We start from the raw sequence: 23,912 nt of genomic DNA on the forward strand, positions 1-23,912 counted from the left end.
AGCCAGCAGCTGTGACAGCCTCACGGTCTCCCCTAGGTATGGAGGTGACCTCGTTGGGACGGGCGAGCCTCGTGGACGCCTTGATGTGAAAACGTAGGTGCACTTTGGGTGAGGGTGAGGGGCTCTCATGCCCAGACCCCATTGTGCGGAGTCAGGTGGTGGGTGGCGGGGTAGGACTGGGCAGGGTCTGGGGCCACGTGTCCTCCATCACCTGGTGCCCTGGAAGGCTGAGTCCAGAGGGCTTCCCCCTCCCCTTGCCAAGGAGGAAGGAAGCTGAGGTGGGGTCCTGGGGCACTGTCTGCACAGGAGGCCCAGGGGCTCATTCCCCAGAGAAGCCCACCCGTCCTCCGCCCCCTCCCAGCCCCCAGGCCCCCAAACATCACCTCACACAGACCCCCGACAGGAGGTGGTGAGCAGCCTGCTGCCAATCTGCCTGGGACCTCAGTCCTGTCTGCCTCCTGCGGGGGTGGCGGGGACGGCTGAGTTCCCGTCGGGGCGGGAGGGGGGCACTGTCCATGGGAAGGGGAGACACACACGACACCTGAGGGAAGATGAGGCAGCTCCTCGGGCAGACGCTCCTGGGTGGGGGCCACGAGGGCCTGGGGCGGGAGGACGGGCCCTGCCCCCTCCGCACTCCCCCAGTGCTGAAGCTCCTACTGTGTGTCAGCACCAGGCTGTGGCCAGGCCAGTCAGAGCCCTTGCTGTCCTCATGGACTTTGTGTTGAGTGGGACGGTCCCTGGGGGCAGCGTGGAGGGCAAGGCCAGCGTCTGACCGTGCTGCCCCCCTGCCCTCAGCACCCTCTGCACCTTGCTGGGCACCTGGATGGACCAGTACTGGGAGGACTTCCTGCAGCCTCCAGACTCTCCCTGCCTCCAGCTGCTGGCGGCCCACGCCCAGGAGCACCTGCCGGGCTCTGGCCTGCAGCGCCACACTGCACTTCTGCTTGCACAGATGAGACACCTGGAGCCCACGGAGGCAGAGCCGGAGGGTGAGGGGGCCTCGGGGTGGGGGCACGTGAGCTTGTGGGCCGGGGGTGGGGATTGCACCACAGAGGCAGGAGCCAGCAGAGGCTGCCCTCGGGCTGTGAGCAAGGCGGAGCCCCAGACAAATCACCTGGGAGCCTGCAGGTGGTGAGCACTTTCCTGGGCAGGATCTTCCCCTAGAGGTAGTGGGATCTTTTCTGTTTTGGAATGACACTCGGAGCCATTCATGGTGGGGAAACTGCCTCTTGTCCAGCTACCTTGTCAGCTCCAGAGCCACCGACGCCTCCAGCGCGACCGCCAGCGCCAGTTCGCCCCGCTGCGGCCGACACAGGTCCAGAGCCAGAGTCGGCTCCATCACCACCCGGACTGCCAGCTAGCGAGGTGGCGCCAGCACCTGCCATGCAAATAGAGCCTGACGCATTCCGCGCCGTGGTGCCAGCTCCTAAGCTGCAGGTGGCTCCAGCACCACCACAGCTGCCCCCCACAGAGATGGGGCCCGTGCCCTCCCTGGAGCATGACCATCCAACCCGGTCAGCCGGAGCACCTGCTCAGGAGCCACGGGCAGCTGCAGCACCATCAGGAGCAGGAGCTGCAGAGCCGGGGGCAAGTCTAGCTCCACCTGCCTCGCCGCCGCTCCACGGATTGGCACTGCCCGCTCTCGAGGGAGAGCCTGCTCCTCCAGCAGCAGAAGCTCCCGCTTTCAAGCTGGAAGATGCCTCGGGGCCACCTCCACTGCCACCTGTGGAGGGAGTGCCAGTGCCCCCTACGGAGGCAGAGCTGGTCCCTTCTGCAGGGGCAGCCCCATCCGCACCACCAGTTGGTGAGAGGGAGGCGGTCCCACTGCCACCTCCAGTGCCGCCTGCACAGGTCGCTCCAGTGCCCACTCTGGAGCTCCAGCCGGTTCAGGCACCTTCAAGAGCAACAGCTCTCGAGGGGAAGGCAAGGCTGGCAGCAGCACCTGAGCCACGGCCAGAGCTCAGCTCAGCAGCAGGGCAGGCTGCCCCCCCACAGCCTTCCTGCCCCTGGCCCGGGCCCTGTGGGGACGGTCTGCGTGAGCAGAAGCCTGCGCTCCTGGCTTTCCGTCCCAAGCTGGTGGCAGAGCAGCTGTCACTCATGGATGCGGTGAGCAGCTGGGCTCGGCAGGGTGGAGCTGGGGGGGACCTTCCTCCCAGGACCTGCCGCCCCAGCCTTCCCCACCTTGATCCCGAATCCTGGGATCTGGGTCCAAACCCTGGTCCACTGCCAGCCTTGTTCCCTGGGCGAGTTTCTTGAGCCCAAGCCCACACTTGGGCCTCTGGAGAGGAAACCTAGGACACTGCCATATCCCTGCCATATACACTGCTGTGACGATGACCCCAGCCAGGGTCCTGAGGGCCCGTGGGAGCTGAGCTGGGGGCGGGCATGGCCGGCTGACTTGCCCTCCTCCCCAGGAGCTGTTCAAGAAGGTTGTGCCCTACCACTGCCTGGGCTCCATCTGGTCCCAGCGCCACCAGAAGGGCAAGGAGCACATGGCACCCACCGTGCGCGCCGTCATCAGTCAGTTCAACCGAGTGGCCGACTGCGTCAAGGCCACCTGCCTCGGGGACCGCAGCATGAAGGCCACAGACAGGGCCAGGGTGGTGGAGCACTGGATCGAGGTGGCCAGGGTGCGTGCCGGGGCCCTCTCTGGACTCCTGGACCCCCCTGTGCTCTGGTGGGCTCTCGGCCTCCGGGCCCTGCCCTGCCTGGAGCACAGCCCTCCTTCCTCCTCACATCCCCCCCCCAGGCTCTTCCCTCAGGTGCAGCGTGGGGGTCCCGCTCTAGGGCCCCGGCTCCCTCTCAGGGGCTCTGTGGAGGTCTCTCATCCAGAGGGGGAGGTCAGCCGAGGGGGCTGGAGCAGGAGCAGGGCACGCTCAGACCACCCCTCATGGCCCATTCTTTCTCCCTCCCCAGGAGTGCCTAAGCCTCCGCAACTTCTCCTCAGGCCACGCCATCCTCTCTGCTCTTGAAAGGCACGTGATTGGCCATCAGAAGAGGACATGGGCGGAAGTTTCCAGGTGGGCAGGCTTCTCTCCAAGGGATGCCGGGGGGGACCAGGGGCCCCACGGGAGGCTGGGCATCGCCCTGCAGAGAGCCTGGAGGCAGCAGGACCCGGGCAGGGGCCGGGTGGGCTGGGGCTCCAGGTCTCGCCAGGACCTGAGGTCAGCTGTTGGGCATCCAACACTTGTGCCGGCCGCAGTCAGGCACAGAGTCGAGCCAGATGAGAGCACATCCAGGGTGTGCTGGTCAGCAGCCCGCTCTGTCCAGGGGACAGCTCCCCGTGTCAACACCAGCCGCTGGTCAACTAGGAGTGGGGGTCCCCACGGTGCCCGCCTGAGAGCTCAGCTCCCAAGCCCACACTGTCCTGCAGTGCTTGGAGCTGCCCAGTTTCAGCACCACCCACCCAAGCAGTCCGGGTCCCAGGACCCGGCTACGAAGAAGTGGGTTGTCCCCTGGATGCTCCCACCCACTCCCACCTTTCTCCTTCCTTCTTGCCCTCCCCCAGGGACAGCTTCTGCCTCTTTCAGACACTGTCTGAGATTTTCTCCACTGAGAGCGACTCCTCCGAGGACAGTGAGCTGATCTCCCAGGTGAAGAGCAGGCGGGGGGGCCAGGGCTCAGGAGGTGGGCTTGTGAGTGTTTCCCTGGGTGTTTCTTTGCAAACATCCTGTCTGGCCTCTTCTGGAGGAAGATGAAGAGGGCTCTGCCTGGTTCGTGGGCAGGTGGGGGGCAGCTGCCGGGCCATAGGCCGAGGTTGGTGCTCAGACGCGGTGGGGGAGGCTGGGATGTTCTAGGAGGAGATGATGAACCGGCAGGATGAGAAGTCTCCATCCACGTGGGGGTCTCAGAACTGCACCTCGTTACGAATGGCTTGTGTCAGAGAGCTGGGAGAAGTCTTTGGGAGACGGAAAACCACGGCAGGTCCTTTCTGACTGAAACTAGAAGCTTCCACCTAGAAGATGCAGCACAACTTCGATGTCCAGTACTGCAATGTCCAGCCGTGCAGCTGGAGGACTGGGCGCCCCTGCAGGCAGAACATGCCGAGTGGACCCCCGGGAGGGGGCGCCTGTGTGCGGGCCTCAGGCAGCCTTTGGGTTTTCAGTCGTGTGGGTTGGGGCAGGCAGGATCTGCTCAACTAGGCCTCCCGGGACAGCCCATTCTCCAGCTCCATGGCTGGGACGACACGAGCACATGCACATGCACACGCAGAGGCCAGGAGAAGCGGACAGCTGTTGGCAGTGGCGGGCTGTGGGGCGACGTCAGCGCAGATGAGGCCTCCGGCCGGAGGGAGCCGCCTGTCCTCGACGCCCCGAGCGCATCCTTCCTTGGGCCTCCGGTGGAATGGAAGCAGGAGCATCCAGCGCCACCGCCCTCACGGCCAGCTGGCGGGGTTGACGGGAGAAAAGGAATGTGGCCGAGCGTTCCCGGGACTCCGAGCAGGAGAGCGGGATGGCCAGAGCGTCCATGCCGCTGGCATGCACCCCCGAGGCCTCTGGACTCCCGAGAAGGGGTCAGGTCTTTGTGGTCACGTCCCAGATGTCCAAACAGGCTCAGGGAGGCCAGGCCGCTTGCACCAGTCCCCCAGGGCACCTCCGGCACATGGTGGCAGCAGATTTCCACCTGCCCACTTGGTCCATGAGTCCAAGGCCCCAGGGACAATGGGGAGGGACTGAGGTCTCACTGACCACGAGCTGCTCAGTCCTGACAGGAGGGGAACCCTGAGTTTGCCACCCTGGATGCAAACCCCAACAGAGCCCAGAAGCAGCAGCAGAGGGAGGGGGTGGGGGTGGCTCCTGCCAGGGGACCAGGGCGGGTGCCTCCAAGTCAGGGTGGGGCCCTCCTCCCAGCCATCCCTCCTGGGCCTCTGAGCCCGGGCAGCCTCCCTTCCATGTCTGTTCCCTTGGAAGCTTGAGGGCCGGGAGCCGAGGGAATCCTCGGGGACTAGTGGCAGCAAGTCAGAGCAAGAGCCTGGAAGAGCCGAGGCTGGTGGACTGGGTGGGGTGGAGTGTGGGCTTGGCATGGAAGAAACGCCGGTGCTGGGAGGTGACTGCAGGGGAGTTTGGGGTCCTTGGAGGCTGGGCAGGGAACTTTAGGGTGACAGCTGGGTGCCCGAGCGTGTGCTGGGGTGATGCTGGGTGGTACTAGGAGTCTGAGCCTGCGGGGTGCTCAGGGCAGGGTGTCGGGGCCTCCGCGTGCCTGTGCTCATCCCCACCCACTCCACGCCACAGGGTGCCATCCAGGGCACTGTCCCATGGCTGGGGACATTCCTCACTCGGTTTTCGCTGGTGGACTCTGCCATGCAGGAGTATTTGGATGTGAGTGAGCCGGGGGGCCGAGGCCACATGGGAAAGGGTCCCTGAGGCTTGGGAGGAGAGGCCGGCCCGAGCCCTGAGCGCTGAGCAGTGGGCACACTGCATCTCCGGAGAGCCTCCTGGGCACCCTGGAGCTGGGGGCCGTGGACTTGTGGCAGCAGAGTGAGCGCAGGCTGGTCCCGGGGCATCTCTCCACTGTGGTCAGAGGCTGGGCTGGGCGGGCCCTGGGGCTCCCCTGGCAGGCCCCACTCCTGCGCCCACAAGCCTGCCTGGGTCCATGCCCGGTCTGGGCTGCCCTGTGCCTGTGGAACCCGCAGTCGTGCCGCGCGACAAGGGCTCAGGGGCAATGGGCACGGCAATGGCTGGGGGCCCCCTGGTGATGGATGTGACCTTTCTGCCTTCCAGGGGACCATGGTGAATTTTGAGAAAAGGAGGAAGGTGAGCAGCTGCGGCCAGCAGAGCAGGGGTGGGGCTGGGGGTGGGGGCTGGACAATGAGAGCCTTCTGGCAGGCCCCCCCGGGCTGCAGGCTGCTTCCTGGAAGACTGTTGGGGAGTTGGAGGAGAAAAGACAGGGCCGACCCCTCCCTCGGGAGGGTGGGGGTTCACCTGGTGGAAGGTCGACTTCCGGAGGAGGAGCTGTGTGAGCTCAGCCCTGAGGGCAGGTAGAGCCCGGAAGGCAGGGGAGGGCTGGGGAACCAGGCGCCAAACCAGCCCGGGGGCCCGGCCCACCAGGCATGCCCACCGGGGCCTCAGCAGTGCCTCCTCCTCCGTCTGACCCCAGGAATACCAGCTAGTGGCCGAGCTGCAGCAGCTGCAGGCGCGCTGCTGCTATGACTGCCTTGTGCCTGATGGGCGCTTTGGGGCCTGGTTTAAGGCCGTGGAGCAACTCGGCCAGGACAGGTGAGGCCAGGGGAGCATCAGGCCCTGGTGGGGGCGGGAGCGCCCTGGTGGCTCCTGGACCCACGTAGGCCCTGCTGCTCCAGGAGGCCAGGGGGGCTGCCTGCCACTGAGCGCCGGGATCCCAGCTCCACTCCCGACCAGCCCTGGAGCTGGGAGAGTCGCCCCCTCACTGGGCCTGTTTCCCCCTCTGGGCAACGGGGTGGTACGGCGTGAGCTCTGGAGCAGTTGGGGCCCCGCTGGCTCCTCTTGATGGACCTAGGACTTAGCCGTGTGCAGATTTGGCAGGGCAGAGGTGGGGACGCATGCCAGGGGAGGCCCCCAATGTAAGCCGAGCCTCCATCCAGCCGCCAGGGCCCCGACGCTGAGTCCAGCGGCAGCAGCACCGCCCACTCCAGCGTCCAGCTCCAGGGTGGCCCTGACCTCAGCGGTGGGGATGCCGCGGATTCGCCTCTCCCGCACGTGGCCGGCTCCTCCGGCTCCGCAGTGGAAATCCACCTGGACCACGTCCCGGAGGCCCAGGACAGCCAGGAAGCGAAGGTGACTGCCCAGCCCTGCTCCCTGAGGCCCTCGCCCTCCCGCCGCCCCTCCTGTGCCTGCTGGGCCCTCCCCATGTCCACGAGGGGTGGAGCCCCATTGACTCATCCAGGCCTTCTAGAGCCTCCCGGAGCTTCTCGAGCTGCCCGGGCTGCCCTGAGGCTCCCGGCCTTCTGCTGACCTCCTGTCCCCCACAGCCAGGGCAGCCGACCTCCGCATCATCTCGGATCAGCTCCACCGTAAGGGCAGCGTCGGGAGGAACGTCCTCTTCCTCCTCCATCCAAACCAGGGCCACCCGGACCAGCCGAAAGCACCGTGACTCACGGCCGCGCTACAAACGGCACGTGGGCGACCACTGCTTCGTCCGTGTTGCCCTGGCCGAGGACAGTGGCCACAAGGTCCAGAGCATCCTGGTGAGCCGGGCGAGCAGCTGCCCCTCGGGCCATGGTGGCTCAGGCCATAGGGACCTGAGCAGTGTCGTGGTCCCTGCCTGCGGCCCCGGAACAGACTTGCCAGTGGCTGGGGAAGGGCAGACGGCCATGTCCAGGGGCAGGAAGAGCGCAGTGCGACGGCGGTCAGGGCTCAGGACAGTGGACACAGGCAGGCCCGAGGAGGCATGTGCTTGGCGGGCCGAGGGGTAGCCACGAGGCCAGGGCTGAAGGAGCAGGGCTCAGGGGAAGGGCTGGGGTCAGAGAGGTGTTGGGAGCCGGGTCCCATCAGGCCCTGGAGCTGCCAGACGGAGCATGAATTTCTCAGGAGCCCCTGAAGGGTCAGAGCAGAGCAGGGACAGCAGGAGAGCTTTGGCCTCAGAGTGGACAGTGTGATGCTGCGTGGAGACACTGGCCAGCTGAGGGGCTGCTGCCGTGAGCCAGAGGGGAGGAAGGGGTCTGCCCCAGGTTGGTGGCTGTGAAGGCGTGAGCAGGGCCCAGATCCTGGATGGACATGCAGGTGGAGCACCCCTGCCCCACGGCCCAGAGGCCGCAGCGCTGCAGTGGTGCCCAGCCGCACGGGCTGCACTTCTCTTGTGGCCAGGAGCTGCCGTGCTGGTTCTAAGCTGTCACTGAGTGGCCCTTGGCCTCAGCCCTGCCTACACCTCGTGCTCAAGGCAGCTGCAGTCTAGACCTTGCTGAGCACAGCTGCCTCCTGGAGCCCAGGGCCTCCTGCGGGGCCGTAGGGTGTCTTCCAGCCTCCTCTCGGACAAACATCTGGGCTTGGACTGGATGTGTGTGTTCTGCCTGGGGGTTCAGTGCTCTGTGGAGGCCTCCTGCAGGGGCAGGGCCAGGGCAGGGGCCCTCCCCGAGGGCAAGCCCTCTCCTGTGATGGGGAAGGAGGAGTGACAGAGAGAGGCCCCGAGGTCACTCCACAGTCCCCACCCTCTGCTGCGAGGCCACCCTTTGTTCCGGGGCTCTGGGAGCCCCTAGCAGTTGTGCAGGCCGAGGAGCCAGGGGCCGGGGCTCAGCCTGGAGGGCAGGCGATTTGGACCCTCCCTTGGAAACACCCGCAAGACAGAGGTGCAGGTTCTTGTAGGAGATGGGGTGAGGAATGACTGGAAAAGAGCCCTCATTGTGTGGAGTGTCCCCGGGGGAGCAAGAGAAGACAGGGAGGCCCCTGTAGACCCAGCCCCGAGCAGAGGGGCCTCCTCGGGGTCTCTGGCAGCTGCGCCGTGGGGAGCCGGCTCCAGGACCCATGCCCTGAGGCCTGACGTTGACCCACTGCAGGTGACCGACCAAGACAGGGCTCCAGCCGTGATCCGCAAGGCCCTGGAAGAGCACGAGCTGGCTGGGGAGCAGCCCGCGGACTACCAGCTGGTGCAGATCATCTCAGGAGATGGCAGTGAGTCAGGGGCGAGTGGAGAGGGTGGGGGGAGCAGGGGTGGGCGGGGACAGCATGGCCCCCGGCCAAAGGTGTGAGGCCCCGCTCAGGAGGCCCGGTGGGGTGCTGCCCTTGGTGGGCTCGGCAGGCTGCCCGGGGAGCGCTGGGCTGGAGAAGGCCAGTTTCAGCGCCGCCATCCCCAGCAGGGAAGGCAGGCGGCAGGGGTGCTTGGTGGACGAGACCACCTCATGGCAGCTCCACTCTGAGGCTGGCAGGTGGGAGTCAGAGTCCCTTTTGGATCAAGGGTCCCCCGCTTTCAGCTGTGCCTCTGCAGAGTCTTCCCTGGTCGTTCAGGGTGTTGTTCAGGTGGCTCCTTTGTGGTGCTGGAGTTGGACTGGGGAAGTTGGGTGCCCGGGCGAGGCCGGCTCTCGTGGGGACACAGTGGGTAGGGTTCGTGTGTGCCCGGTAGAATGGCTGACCACCCCTCTGCCCCACCCCCTCCAGCGCTGCAGATTCCAGACGGCGCCAACGTGTATTACGCTATGGCACCCTCCCCCGATTATCGGTTTCTTCTCCTGAGGAAGACCATGCCCCTGGATGCTGAGGTCAAGGAGAGAGCTCTCTCAGCACTTCGGGGGAGTCGGCAGAAGGGACCCAGGTTCCGAAAGGGGAAACTGTAACTGGCCCCAGCTGCCCCCCCCCACCCAGCCTCCGGGCCTGCTTCCCTTCCAGGTCCGCCTGGCCAAGTCGTTCTGCTGACCCCAACCACCGTGGGCCAGGCCAGGCAGGCGCTTCCCTCCCCAGCAGCCAGTCTGGAACCAAATTGAGAATCAACAGCAACAAAGACTATCTATCTAAAGGGGAGGGGCAATATCTACCTTTGTCCTTAGTAGATGTTCAATGTGAAGGTTTTATTATTAAATTCTTGTTTTCACTATAGCCTGGGAGTTGAGTATGCTTCTTGCATTTCCTGCATTAATTGAAATGAGATACACGCTCTCGCAGTGCTCAATCAAAGGAGACGTCCTGCAGAGTCATCTGTTTATTTTAGAAGAGAGCAGGAATCCACAGCAGAGAGCATTTCGGTGCGTTTCAGTTTCTACCCGGCGGGAGCCGAGAGCAGCCAGGAGGACTGTCGGGCTTTAGACCATTCACAAAGACCATTTCCTGAGCCCGGGCAGGGCAGCGGCCGCCTTTCTACCACTTTGGAGGAAGAAGGAACTTTTCCCACTTCTTGCCTGAGGCTTTGCTTGCACACCAAATAGGAACTTGTCGTTTTCAAGGGCAAACGATAGGGTGACACCAGCAGTAGGTAGGGCAAGAATGAGAACAGAGCTGAGAATGTGGAATGGAAAGGGACAGAGGAGCAAACGAGGAGGATTCTTGGCCCCAGTGCAAGGGCAGACAGACCCGGCCTCCTCAGTTCCCCTCAGGGCCTCACAGTCCACGCTTGACCTTGGAGTTCCTGCTTTGCGATCCTCATCCCTGGCACCAGAATTCCTTTTCCTCAGGCGGGGATGGGGGTTTTAGCAGCAGCACCCGGGCTCCAGCTGGGCCTCCTTTGTGTCCACACCACCGCTCCCTGTGAACGAGTGCTTCCCACTGCCGTGCCATTCCCTGTGCAAGTCATTCCCCCGAAAAATCCCCGCAGGCCCTGCCTCTGTGCGGGCTCCCCAGTGGGCTCTCCTTGCTGGTCGGGGCCTGCGGCAGCTCATGGGAGCTCTCGATGTCAAGACAAGAGCACTCCTTCCTGTCGGCCAGAGACCCCGTGCGCCCTTTTCTGCAGGTCGAGGGGCAGTTGGGCCGTGCGCTCTGAGGTCCACACTCCCCGCCGTGTGGCCGCTGCCTGGCCTCGGGAGGAGTTTGGCTCTGAGCGCTTCGAGCTGGCGGGACCCTGGGAGGGCTGTGTCCATCGGTCCACAACTCAGGCTTTGCTGATGTCACGGGGGTGTGGACAGGTCCTGTTGGGAGGGGATGCTGGGACCGACAAAGACAGTCTTGCCCCAATTCCCCTTATGGCACGTTCGGTCGCTGAGCGGCTCCCTGTCCAGGGGGTGACAGGCCCTGTCCTGAGCTCCCCGTGGGCTCTAGCCTGGCTTCCCCATGACTGCTAGCTAAAGGTGGAAGCCCTGGCTCAGCACAGAGCCCAGGAGCCTGCACCAGCCTCCCGCCTGCCCCAGGTGAGGGCTGAGAGGCCCCTTCTGTCTAGGTGGTCAGGGAAGTCCAACACTCTCATAGTCCACTTTCATGAGGAAATATTGCTCTCGAATGCACTTTCTCTGTCATTCACAGAGTCTCTAGCTCCAGCGGTCACTGTGAGCTGTTGATGCTGGATGCTCACCTCTAAAAGGGGAAGATTCACTGATTGTCGGAGGGTTGCTGTGATACCAATCATAGTCCCACAACACTCACTCCAACCTGGGAGTAGGGCTCGGTTGCCTGGCCTCCCTCACATCCTCTCATACACCAGCTAGGGACAGGCTGGACATCCAGTTCAGGGATCCCGTCTGCAAACACAGGGTCCAGGTGGCCGAAGAGGAAGAGGAGGGGGCCACCTGGCCTTGTCGTCGGCCACACTCACCTGACTGCCTCCAGGTGCCCTGCTCCTGGCTGTCCTCTGTGGGTGGCACTTGGGCACCTTGACCGTGGGGGGGTGGCCAGATATCAGGTAGCCTCCCCCCCGCCCTCCTCACCCCCAGCTTCTCCAGGCTCTCCAAGCCCACAAAGCCTATCAGCAGCATGGCCCCCCCCCCGACCCAGCAGTGTTCCAGGTGCCCCCAAGGTCCACGGGACCAGGGAAGCACAGGGAGGGCTGGTGGCACACGGCGTTGGCTGGTGCCTGCGAGCAGAGGTGTGGATGCATCACCCATGTGTGCCCTGCAGTGACCAGCGGGCATCACTGCCCTGTGTGCAGAGTCCCCCTGGTCGACCTAGTCGTCCAGGGCCTGCGGGTGCACACGCTCCCCGATCCTGTGGTGGGAGCAGAGCTCTGGAGCCCGCCACTCACCACTGTGGGTCCCTGGGTGGAGCTTGGTCTTGCCAGAGACTCTCCCCACCCACTCCTACCCGAGCACCAGAACAGAAGTGGAACCGGGCAGCAAGGAGGGAACATTCAGCAGCGTGGCGCTGCCCTGCCGACGGGCCGACGGGCCGAATGCCAGAAGACCAACTTACCATCAGCCTGTCTGGGTGCTTAACGACCAGCTTTCCATTTGTCTATCTGAACCTGAAGACCAGTTCTCCAACGACCTCTCAGAGCGCTTGAAGACCAGCTCTCTACCTTCCTGTCGAGCGTTTGAAGAGCAGCTCTCTAGCTGCCGGGAGAGTGTTTGCAGACCAGCTCTCCAGCTGGCTGGGGAGTTTTTCAAGACAAACTTTCTATGTGGCTGGCTGATTGTTTGAACCAGTGCTCTTGCTGCCTGACTTTGTGCCAGAAGACCAGCACTCCAGCAGCCTCGCTGTGACCCTGAAGAACAACCTGTCTGATTGACAGAAGGCCACCTCTTCCTCAGCCTCTTTGATGTAGGAGAACCAGCTCTCTACCTGTCCCTCTGAGTTCTTGAAGACCATTTTTTTCATCTTTCTAGCTGAATGCTAGAAGACCATCATTCCCCTGGCCTGGCTGACAACCTTAAGAATAGGTCTCCTGGCTATTCAATACTTCTCTCCCCCTCTCCTCAGGGCCCACAGTGACAATCAATCTTCATTTCTTGAAGGGCCCTATTCACAGATACTTGCAGAGTTGGTGTATACGCAGAAGACCTGAATCTCTGGACTGTCCATGTGACAGCCAGGCCCTGAGCCTCAGCAGACTTGCAACTCCTACCCTCTGGTTTATTGGACTTATCCCAGCCAGCTAACAGGGAGGTGAAGAAGGTCAACCACCACACCAGGGAGCCAAGAATGCCTACAACTGTAAGCAGGAGAATTGCATCCATCATCCACATGAAATCTAAGCCCCCTCTCAATATAGAGGTAGAGTGGACATAACCATCCCAGGGTCCATAGGATGGAGGAATAGAGTATGGATTAGAGTGGACTTACTGATATTGTACTATGGAACTACTGTGATTAGTAATGGAAATAATTGTAGCACTGATGTGGAGAAAGTGGCCAGGGTAGCTGCTGAGGGTAGGGAGAGGGAAGAAGAGATATGATGTGGGGGCATTTTCAGGACTTGGAGTTGTCCTGGGTGGTACTGCAGAGACAGTTACTGGACATTGTATGTCCTTCCATGGCCCACCGGGTGGACTGGGGGAGAGTGTAAACTACAATGTAAACCATTATCCATGTGGTGCAGCAGTGCTTCACAACGTATTCACCAAATGCAATGAATGTCCCACGATAATGAAAGAGGTTGTTGATGTGGGAGGAGTGGGGTGAGGGGGGTGGGGGGTGCATGGGGACCTCTAATTTTTTTTAATGTAACATTAAAAATAAAAATAAAAAGAGAGAGAGAAAAAAAAGGTCTCCAGCTGGCTGAATGTCAAATGACCAGCTCTCCAGCAGCCTGTCTGAATAGCTAAAGAACAACTCTCCAACTGCCTGGCTATGTGCAAGAACGTCTTTCCTCCTTCAGGATGGGGGTACCCCTTCCCACTCATTGTATGGGTATCCACCCAATGGTATAACACACTATGACAAGATAGGCACTCACGCACTCCCTAGAAGCCTGCCCCTGTGTCAGGTGTCCCTCATTAAGCACCTTAAACAAGTAACCCTCACTTATTATATTCTCTAAAGAGTTTTCACAACATTATAGTTTCAGCCACATACCCGACAATCTCCCATGTTCATCTGTTCCCCCAACCCCCCTCCCCAATTCCTTGAAAACAAAGGTGGTACTATATTAATTCTAAAGGTAAAAGAAGAATATTGGTTTTGGTTTTGTGAGATGTGAATATGACTAAGCATTTTTTCATTAATTAGGAGATCTTGACTATATGTCATTTAATTAATCTGTGTTCATCTGTGTATCTTTCTGAACACTAGAGAAGCAACTGAGTTAGCAATTGTAATTACATGAGAAAAGACAGATGCTGGACATTATATATCCTGCCATAACCCACTGAATGTACTGGGGAAAGTGTAAACTACAATGTAAACCATTATCCATGCAGTGCAACAGTGCTCCAAAACGTATTCACCAAATGCAATGAATGTGACAAAAATGATTAAAGAAGTTGTTGATGTGGGAGGAGCGAGGGGTGGGGGTTGGGATATATGGGAAGCTCTTATATTTTTTAATGTAACATTTTTTGTGATCTATGTATATTCCAAAAAATACAATAATAAATAAATAAACAAGTGCATGAAAAAGAACTTTTTAGAAGTAACATTCCTACAACTTGTTGAGCTCCTTTTCTGTTCTTTTATTTCTGTGAATTTGAAATAAAGTTGTTAATTTAAAAAAAAGGACAGCTTTCAAGGGGCCCGGCTGTGTGCTTGAATAAAGCTCTCCATCTGGCTGGCCAGGTTTTGAAGAGCAGCACTGCAGAAGGCTGGCTGATAGCTTTAAGACCAGCTAATGAACGGCCTGTCTGGGTGCTTATAGAATGGGTCTACAACTGCATATTTGAGTGCTTGTAGACCAGCTCCCCAGCTGCTGCCAGTATTGAAGACCAGCTCTCCAGCAGACTGGTATATGAAGATCAGTTCTCCAGCTGCCTGGCTTTGGGCCAGAAGACCAGCACTCCATTGGTCTGGCTGAGTCCTTGGAGAAGAGCTCTCCAGCTACCTGCCTGAGTGCCTGAAGAAAGGTTCTCCAGCTGCCTGGCTGAGTCCCTGAAAAACCACTCTCCTGGGGCCTGGCTGAGTGCCAAAAGACCAGCCCTCCAATGACCTGGCTGAATGTCAGAGAATATTAGAATATTAGAATTGTAGTTTTGGATTGTGAATTTTAAATCACTACAACTAGGTTCAAACACATCTTTATTAATCAAAATAAGAACCATTACAATCAACACATTTTTGCCAATGAGAAATAAGTTTGTTTATTCCTGTAGCATAAAAATCTGTGCTTTGGGATTCAACAAACTCTTGGAAAGCATTTTCTGCATCCTGCTGGCTATGGAAGCATTTTCCGTGCAAAAAGTTGTTGAGATGCTTGAAGAAATGGTAGTCAGTTGGCAAGAGGTCAGATGAATTGCCTGCCCCAGTCAATTTGTTCCACTTTTGACGCATTGGTTGTGCAACGTACTGTCCTGGAGAAGAATTGGGCCCTTTTTGTTGACCAATGCCAGCTGCAGGCATTGCACTTTTCAGTGCATCTCATCGAGTTGCTGAGCACACTTCTCAAATGTAATGGTTTCGCCAGGATTCAGAAAGCTGCAGTGGATCAGACTGGCAGCCGACCACCAAACAGTGACCATGACCTCTTTGTGGTACAAGTTTGGCTTTGGGAAGTGACTTGGAGCTTCTTCCTCAGTCCAACTACTGAGCTGGTCATGACCAATTGTATAAAATCCACTTTTTGTCACAAATCACAATCTGATTGAGAAATAGGTAGTTGTTGTGTAGAATAAGAGAAGATGACACTTCAAAATGATTTTTTTTTTTTGGTCAGCTCATGAAGCACCTTCTTATTGAGATTTTCACCTTTCCAATTTGCTTCAAATGCCAAATGACCATAGAATGGTCGACATCGAGTTCTTCAGCTACTTCTAGTGTAGTTTTAAGAGGATCAACTTCAACTATTGCTCTGCATTGGTCACTGTCAGCTTCCTATGGCCGGCCACTACACTCCTCATCTTCAAGACTCTCATCTCCTTTGCAAAACTTGTTAATGTTCTGAGTTGCCTCTGCTGCATTATGACCCATTTTGAACTCAAACAAGAAAACTGCTCAAATTTGCTTTTTGTCTAACATCATTTCCATAGTCCAAAATAAACATAAACAGCAAGTAATAAATCATTAGCAAAAAATATAAAGTGAGAAATGCACATTAAAATGATGTATAACATAACCACATTTGTTTAAGAATGTATGCCAATATCAAATGGCAAAATTTCAACAATGCAAAACTGCGATTACTTTTGCACCAACCCAATAAAACCACATCACCTGTCTGGGTGCTTGCAGACCAGTTCTCCATCTGCCTATCTGAGTGCTTGAAGTCCAGTTCTCCAATGGCCTTTCTGAGAGTTTGAAGTCCAGTGCTCCATCTGACTGTCGAGTACTTCATGACTAGTTCTCCAGCTGGCTGTGGACTGCTTTAAAGACCAGCTCTCCTGCTACCTAACAGAGTGCTTGAAGGCCAGCTCTCCCTCTATCTCACCGCATGCTTGAATCAGCTCTCCATCTGGCTCTCAGGTGTTGAAGACCAGCTGTCCTGCTGCCTGGCAAGTCCTAGAAGACCAGATTTTGAGCGGCCTGCTGAATTCTTGAAGACCACTCTCCTGCTGTCTGGAGAAGTCTTAAAGACTGTACTCTAGCTGCCTGGTGAGTGTTTGAAGTCCAGTTCTCTTGCTGCCTGTCTGTGTGCTTGAAGACATGCTCTCCAGCTGCTTGTCTGAGTTCCTGAGGCCTGTGCCAGTGACTGAAGTCCAGCTCTCCAGCAGCCTACTTAGTACTTGAACCAGTTCTCCAGTTGTTTGGCTGAGTGCCTAAAGAAGAGCGTAGCTGAGGGCCAGATGATCAGCACTCCAGGAACCTGACTGAGTACCTGAATATCAGCTTTCCAGGTCTCTAACTGCATGCCAGAAGACAAGCACCCTAGCTTTCTTGCTAAGTGCCTGAAGTACAGTTCTCCAGCAGTCAGGCTGAGTGACCAAAAACACCTCACCATTGGCCTGTCAGATGCTTGAACACCAGCACTTCATCTGCCTCTCTGAGTGCTTGAAGACCAGCTCTCCAGAGGCCTGTCTCAGTGACTGAAAATCCGTTCTTCAACTGCCTGTCTGAGTGAGAAGAGCAGGTCTTCAGCTGGCTGTTGAATACTTGAAGACCAGCTCTCAAGCTAGTTGGAGAGGGTATGAATACCAGCTTTCCAGCTGTTGTCTAATGTTTGAAGACCACCTATTCAGAAGGCTTGCAGGTTGTTTCAAGACCAGCTCTCCAGCTGTCTGGTGAGACTTTGAAGATGAGCTCTCCTGCTGCCTTGTGAGTGTTTGAAGACCACTCTCCAGCAACTTGGCTAATTGCTTGCAGAACACCAACTGTCCAACTGTTAGGCTGTGTGACAAATGACCAAATCTACAGTGACCTGGCTAAGATCAGAAAGCCAGCTCTCCAACGACCTGTATTTGAAGACCAACTCACCTACTGCCTGTTTGAGTGTTTGAAACCCAGCTCTCCAGCTGCCTATTTGATCACTTGAAGACCAGCTCTCCAGCTCTTGGGAGAGTACTTGAAGACCAACTCTCCAGGAAGCTCACAAGTTTTGTTTGTTTGTTTGTTTTTTGAACTACTGGGGACCAGGGATTGAACCCAGGACCTCATATGTGGGAAGCTGGTGCTCGACCCCTGAACCCCATCAGCTTCCCTGAGTTAGTTTTTTCGTTTGTTTTGCTTGTTGTTTGTTGTGTCTTTTTGTTTTCAGGAGGCACTGCGAACCAAACCCAGGACCTCCCATGTGGGAGGCAGGAGCTCAACCACTTGTGCCACATCTGCTCACCCATCACAAGTTTTTGAAGATCAGTTCTCCAGGTGGCTTGCTGATACTTTGAACACCAGCTCTTCAAAGTACAGCAAGTACTTGAAGAAGAGCTCTCCAGCAGCCTGATTGACTGACGAAAGACCAGGTCATCTGCAACCTATCTGAGTGCTTATGGATCAGTTCTCCATCCCCCCGTCTCAGTACTTGAAGACCAGTCCTCCAACAGACTGTCTGATGGCTTGCAGAACAACCCTCCAACTGCCTGTCTGAGTGCTTGAAGACCAGCTCTCTAACTACCTCTGATTGCTTAAAGCCAATCTCTCCAGCTGCCTGACAAGTGATTGAAGACTAGCTGTGCGTTGTCTGGTAACTGTTTGAAGACCTGCTCTCCAACCATCTGGTAGTTTTTGAAGACCATATTGCCAGATGGCTGACTGATTGTTTAAAGACCAGCTCCCCAGCTGCCTAATGAGAGCTTGGAGACCACCTCTCCTGCTGCCTGGTGAGTATTTGAAGACCTGCTCTCCAGCTGCCTGTCCTGAGTTCCTGAAGACCAGCTCTCCAGTGCTTGTCTGAGTACCTAAAAAGAGCTCTCCATGTCCCTAGATGAGTACTTGAAGACAAGCTCTCCAGCTACATTGTTGCATGCTTGAATCAACTCTCCAGCTGGCTTGTGAGTGCTTAAACACCAGCTTTCCCACTCCCTATTGAGTGTTAGCTGACTGCTCTCCTGCTGCCTGCTGAGAGTTTGAAAAATCCTTTCTAGGTGATGGTAGAATGTTTGAAATACAGGTCTCCATGTGCCTGTCCGAGTGCTTGATGACCAGCTCTCCAGCTGCCTCACTAGTTCTTGAACCAGCTCTCCAGCTGCTTGGCTGAAGCCTGAAGGAAAGCACTCTACTGCCTTGCTGCATCTCTGAAGAGGAGCTCTACAGCTGCCTTATTGAGTTCCAGGAGACCAGCTCTCCAGCAGCCTGGACAAGCGTTTGTAGGCCTGCTCTCCTTTACCAGTCTGAGTGCTTAAAGACTAGATCTCCAACGGCCTGTCTGAGTACTTGAAGACCAACTCTGCAGGTTCCTGTGTGAATGCCTGAAGACCAGTCCTCCAGTTGCCTTGCAAGTGGTGAAGACCAGCTCTCCAGTTGGCTGGTGAGTGTTTGAAGACAAACTCACAGCTGGCTGGTGAGTTTATAAAGACCAACTCTCCAGATGGCTGGTGAGTGCTTGACAACCACCTCCCCCAGCTTCCTGGCTAGAGCTTGAAGACCAGCTCTCCAGCTTAATGGCAAGTGCCTTTATACCAGTTCTCCAGGTGCCTGTCTTTGTGCCAGAAAATTACTCCAGTGGTCTGGCTGATTCCCTGGAGAACAGCTCTCCAGCTGCCTGTCTGAGTACCAGAAGAACATATCACAAGCAACCTGGCTGAACGACAGAACACCAGCTCTCCGTGGGCAGTTGTGATGCTTGAAGACCTGCTCTCCATCTGCCTGGCTGAGTGCCAGTAGTCCAGAATTCCAGTAGCCTGGCTGAGTGTTTGAAAAACAGCTCTTCCAACTGCCTGGCTGAGTCATAAGACCAGTATTCCATTGACTTGGCTGAGTTCCAGAGGAACAGCTATCCAGTGACCTATCTCAGTACTTAAAGACCAGTTCTCCATCTGACTGTCATAGTGCTTGATGATCTGGTCTCCAGCTGCCTTGCTTAGTGCTTGAACCAGCTATCTAGCTGCCTGACTGTGTGCCAGAAGAAAAGCTCTCCAGCTGCCCAGCTGAGTGTTTGAACCAGCTCTCCAGAGCATGGCTGAGTGCCTGACGAAGACCTCTCCAATTTCCTAGCTGAGTGCCAGAAAAGGAGCTATCCAGCTGCCTGCCTGTGTGTCCAACAACCAGGTCTCCAGCCACTTGTCTGAGTGCCTGGAGAATGGCTCTCCAGTTGCCTTGCTATGTGCATGACGACCAGCTCTCCAGTCACCTGTCTCAGTTTTTGAAATCCAGCTCTCCAACTGCCTATCTGTGTGCTTGAAGACCACGTAACTAGCTGTCGTGTGGAGTGCTTGAACTGGCTGTCCAGTGGCCTGCAAAAGTGCCTGAAGAAGAGTTCTCCAGCTGCCAGGTTGAGTGCCAGAAGACCAGCCCACCATCAGCCTGTTTGGGTGCATATAGAGCAGCTCTCTATCTGCGTATTTGAGTGCTTGCAGACCTTTTCTCCACTGGCCTGACTGAGTGCTGAGGACCTACTCTCAAACTGCTTGTCTGAGTGCTTGAAGAGTGGCTCTCCAGCTGCCTGGCAAGTGCTTGAAGACCAGCTGTCCAGTGGCTGGTGAGTTATTGAAGATCAGCTCTCCAGATGGTGAGCTGATTGAAGATTAGCTCTCCACCTGGGTGGTGAGTGCTTGAAGTCCAGCTCTTCAGCTGCCTTGCTGAGTGCTTCCTCCACCTTTCCAGCTGCCTAGCTGAGTGCTTGAAGAGCAGCTCTCCAGGTGCCTGGTGAGTGCTTGAAGACCAGCCCTCCCACTAGCTAGCCAGTGGTTGAAGACCAGGTCATCAACTGGCTGGCAAGTTTTTGAAGACTAGCTTTCCAGATAGATGACCAGTGATTAAAGATCAGCTCTCCAGCTGACTGGCAAATTCCTGGGGACCATCTCTCCAACTGCCTGGATCACAAAAGAGGGAGAAGAGTTCTTAGAGGGAGGTACTAGCTTATGAAACTTGTTTTTAATCAGATTTGGCCCTATATGCACAGGCTATTTGAAAGCTGAGAATCAACTAGCTACTTCTTTCATCGGTGAAGTTTAACACCCTAAGAAAGAAGAAACGCAGCATTTGTTGAACAGCTGCTACGTACAGCTACTCCATACTTTGGGCATTCATCTCATTGACTTCTCACAGTGAGTCACGACATAGGGAATATCCCCACTAAACAGAGGAGGTCACTGAGATTCAGAGAGTTTAACCATGTGCACAAGGTCACAATGCTACTGGGTGGCAGAGCAGGGGTTTCAAGCCAGGTCTGACTCCACAGTCCATGTTTTTTTTTCTCAGTGGCTCACTGCCTCTGAAATGGGGAGAGGAAGAGGGAGAGGGAGGCTACAAAAGGTAATGATGCTGGAGTTTCCAGGTGCTGTGGGTAGGAAATAAGAGGCTGGAAAACCCCACTCAGCATCTCAAGGACCTGGTAGGACCTTGTCCTAGAGAGACATTCCCAGCTGAGCACCTCCCAAGAGAGATGCTTTGCTGCACTCGCTGACCTATCTCTAGCCAATGTCTTATATCGCATTCTTATCCCAGGAAGTCATGCGTGTATCCAGTAGGCTTGGTTACGCTCAGCCTCCAGTCCTTCCCTGTGGACCTTCTCTACAGGGAAAGCCAGTTTAGCCAAGTCAAACTTCAGTCTTAAGCATACCACCTTCATTCTTCTTACCATATCAACATTACACTATTATTTACTTAATGTTTTCCTGTAACTGACATCTTTTGCTTAAATTTTTAAAGTGGAACTGTACAGCATCTGCGAAATCACAGGTCTGTGTGTGACTCAGTGTCAGGGCCACGGGTCTTTCCTAACTCCCTCTCAACCATTCCTTGCATGTTGGCTTTGCCTTCAATCTTGAATCCCCATGACTACAAAGTGGCTGCTTAGCTCCAGCCACCAAGTTCAGAGTGATAAATCCAAAGGAAGAAAAGAGTTTCTTTTAGAAATTAGAAAGTCTTTTTCAGAAGCCCTTAACAAGTTTCTCTTCTCTGTCAGTCAGCTGGATTTGTCATATGTCTGCTGCTAAAGAGGAAATGGGGCTATCATTATTGACTTAGATTAATCAGAGCCCATTTCTTGGGGTAGGAATAGGGCTGACTCTCCCATAAAAAAAAAACCTGGCCACACAGAAAAAGGTATATAACTGAGAAAGTCAGGAGTTCATGAGAAAGAAAGGAAGGAGGCAGGGAGGTGAGAGGGCAGCCAAGCGTAAGGCGTCCAGTGTTGGAGCCCCTGCCACAGCAGGCTTTCCCAGTCTCCACACTATTGGCATTCTTTATCATCATTCAAGTCAGAACACCAGTGAGAGCTAGAGTGGGATCAGAGGGTCTGAAGAACTGGACAAATAAGGGGTGAGTTCACATCCTGTATAGGACACTGCCCTGCCCAACACTTGGGGTGACGAAGGGGACACTGTTGGTACCAAGGCAAAGGGACCTCCAGAAGCCAGAATGATCCATGCCCCTGGACCAGGATCCAACATCTGGAGGACATATACACGTACTTGCTGCTAGAATTCTTTGATCAGAAGAAGGACACAGCAAAACAGGAGGATTTCCCCCAAAAGTGAAGTCTACCCATGTCTCAGAGATGGTTGTTAAATATAGCCAAAGAAACCTATGGCCACCCAGGAAGCTATTCCAGGACTTGAAAGCTGACTTCAAAAAAAGAGCTTGTAACAGCAGCAGCAGGTAAAGGCCAAGCCAATTATGGTGGGATAAGGTCTTTAGATAGTGATTCTTACTTTTAGATGGTGGAGCATTCCAGGTTCATGGCCTCCAGAAAAGGCCAACAAAGCAAAAACCAGAAGGGAGGGGAAAGTAGTCAATTCCTGGCTTTTCCAGGAAATGGAAATTGCTCATCGTGCTGCTTTCCTCCCCCAGAACCCTTTTCTGTTGGGAGGGACTGAGGCGCACATCCATTCATTATTAATGTAAAAATAGACAGGTTTGGTCAAAAATATTCTAGTAATTGGCCTGAAAGTTTAGCAAGATTGCTTTGTAGGAGGAAGAGGAGGAGGTGAAAGCAAAAGATAATTTGCAGAAGGTAAATCTGCAAAAGGGTTAAACAGACTTGAGCAGAAGTAAGTGATTCTGGGGATGGGGTCTGGAAGAGAACCCAAGTGTGAGCTGCCCAAGGCCTGTGCCAACTCAGAAGGACTCCGGCCAAAGACCGGCTCTGCCCAAGCCTGGCCATCTCCTTAGGGGATTAGGCAAGCTCCCTTATAGTAGAATCTCTTTGAATGTTTAACATCCTGTCGCTTTTTGAGAACTGTAAGAGCATGCCTGAATTTGGGGGGTACCATCCCTTCCCACCTGTCATTGTGTGTGACCATGTGGGGCTGGTTTCACTCCCAGTACCAGGGGTGAGTAGGGGGCTCGGGCTGGCCCGCCCAAGTTGAGAGAATCCAGCCCGTGTTCTGTTTGCGTCCAGGGAAGACAAGGTGACTCAGAGGAAGATGCACACCTGGGGCAACTGGGACCACGGCTGCCATCAGAAAGGGGGCCTGTCTGAGAATGCAGCCAGTGCAGGGCTAGTCACAGCCCCGGGCCAAGCCTTAGTGGAGTCTGAGCCAAAGGAAAAATCAGTCATAAAGATCCTGCTTTGGTTTAGAATTTTGTTATTTTGCCTCACAGGTATTTGCCACAGATCATTTTGCATTCATTTTGATTTTCTTAAAAGTTACCTTCATATGTAATTTATCTTGATAACTGAAGTTGTGGGCACCCCCTTATATTTTGTGCCTGAGGCAAGTGCCAGCTCTCCTAACCTCAGGCACAAAGCCTCACTCCCCCACCCTTGTCCCAATTTGGAACGGGAAGGCTTGGGCTCCAGTCCTGGTACTGCTACCTACAGTTTATGTGACCTGGAGCAAACTGCTTGGGTTTTTTGGCCCTTCGTTAATTCATCTGTAAAAAGGGGGTGGCCATGTCAGGGCCAGATTAAATGGGATGGTGTCTGTAACAAATCCCTGTAGACTGTGCCCACTGCGGTGTAAGGGACTCTTCTGGCTGAACGTGCAGCTACTCCTCCTCCAAGCAGCAAATGCAACGAGCTCACCCAGGGCTGGGTCCTGGGCCTGGGGGCTGCCAGCCTCATCCTCCTGCATCCTCACTGTAACCCCTGGGATTCTGACCTTGAGAAATAAATACCCTACTTGTAGTTATCCCTGTTTGCCAGATGAAACAGGCACAGACATGGGACTCCTGGCCAGGGCCCTGCAGCAGGAGGCACCCGATCCAGTAATTTCTCAGGGTGAAGGAGGAAGCAGCAAGCAGAGCCAGCCCATTACCAAGCGGCAGGTCAAGGCTGAAACATCGGCGCTGAGCTCACTTTATCAGAGGACCTGGGCTCGTGACTTTTCACCACTTGTGCTGCTTCGGATCAGGTTTGCACCTGACCTAACTTGAAACACTAGTGGTGGGTGTTGCCTGTCTGGTTACCATGAAGGGCATTGCCCATAGCTGCACAGCCTGCTGGGAGCGCGCCTGGGCCAATGGGAGCCCGGGGCAGAGGGAGCAAGGAAAACAAACTCTGTCTCAATAAACAAGCAAAACCTGGAGTGTTTGTGCCACCAAGTGGTGGGAAGGACAATTCACACCTCTCGTCGGGACCATTCACCTTCCAATTAAACTCCGAGGACAAACCTGTTTAGACTTTGGCTTGTGTAGAAAAACCATCCTTCTTCCTGCCCAGCATCCATCTCGGCTCCTTCCCAAGCTTCCTTCTGGTAAGGAACCCCCCCCCCCCCATTCTCAGTGGGTTTGGGTGGGGCTGGCCAGCGTGAACTGAAGGGTGCCAGCCCTGACCCTGGGACCGCCACTGCATGGATTGTTCCTGAGCTTGTAGGATGTAAGTCTGCTAGCAGCCGCCTGGTCTCCACATGGGAAGGGTTTGCCTGAAAATTGAGCTAATGCAGAGGAAGGCAGAGCCCCCTAAACAGACGTTGTGTTTGTTTTTTTTTTATGAAATCATATGAATTCCTGGATCCAGTCACTCCGAAG

At 56.0% G+C, this 23,912-nt stretch overlaps 1 protein-coding gene across 1 annotated transcript; it reads left to right on the top strand.

The window, feature by feature from the left end:
* The first annotated feature begins 551 nt into the window (after positions 1–551).
* LOC131277813 (ral guanine nucleotide dissociation stimulator-like) lies at positions 552–9,241 on the top strand. Its single transcript, XM_071213656.1, has 13 exons — positions 552–658; positions 796–989; positions 1,316–2,106; positions 2,415–2,630; positions 2,917–3,020; positions 3,509–3,593; positions 4,712–4,783; positions 5,232–5,318; positions 5,721–5,753; positions 6,097–6,215; positions 7,039–7,162; positions 8,468–8,582; positions 9,066–9,241. The coding sequence occupies exons 1-13, from the start codon at positions 552–554 to the stop codon at positions 9,239–9,241; spliced, it is 2,223 nt and encodes a 740-aa protein (XP_071069757.1).
* The last annotated feature ends 14,671 nt before the right edge of the window (positions 9,242–23,912 follow it).

This window comes from Dasypus novemcinctus, unplaced genomic scaffold, assembly GCF_030445035.2.
Source record: "Dasypus novemcinctus isolate mDasNov1 unplaced genomic scaffold, mDasNov1.1.hap2 scaffold_420, whole genome shotgun sequence".
Classification (NCBI taxonomy): domain Eukaryota; kingdom Metazoa; phylum Chordata; class Mammalia; order Cingulata; family Dasypodidae; genus Dasypus; species Dasypus novemcinctus.

What these genes read in the sequence shown, in the direction of transcription:
- LOC131277813 (XM_071213656.1), top strand. Translation starts at nt 552, where the DNA reads ATGAGGCAGCTCCTCGGGCAGACGCTCCTGGGTGGGGGCCACGAGGGC. An exon ending in ACAGTGAGCTGATCTCCCAG is followed by an intron (nt 3,594 to 4,711) that starts GTGAAGAGCAGG and finishes CAGTCCTGACAG; the next exon opens with GAGGGGAACCCTGAGTTTGC. An exon ending in GAGCAACTCGGCCAGGACAG is followed by an intron (nt 6,216 to 7,038) that starts GTGAGGCCAGGG and finishes CATCCAAACCAG; the next exon opens with GGCCACCCGGACCAGCCGAA.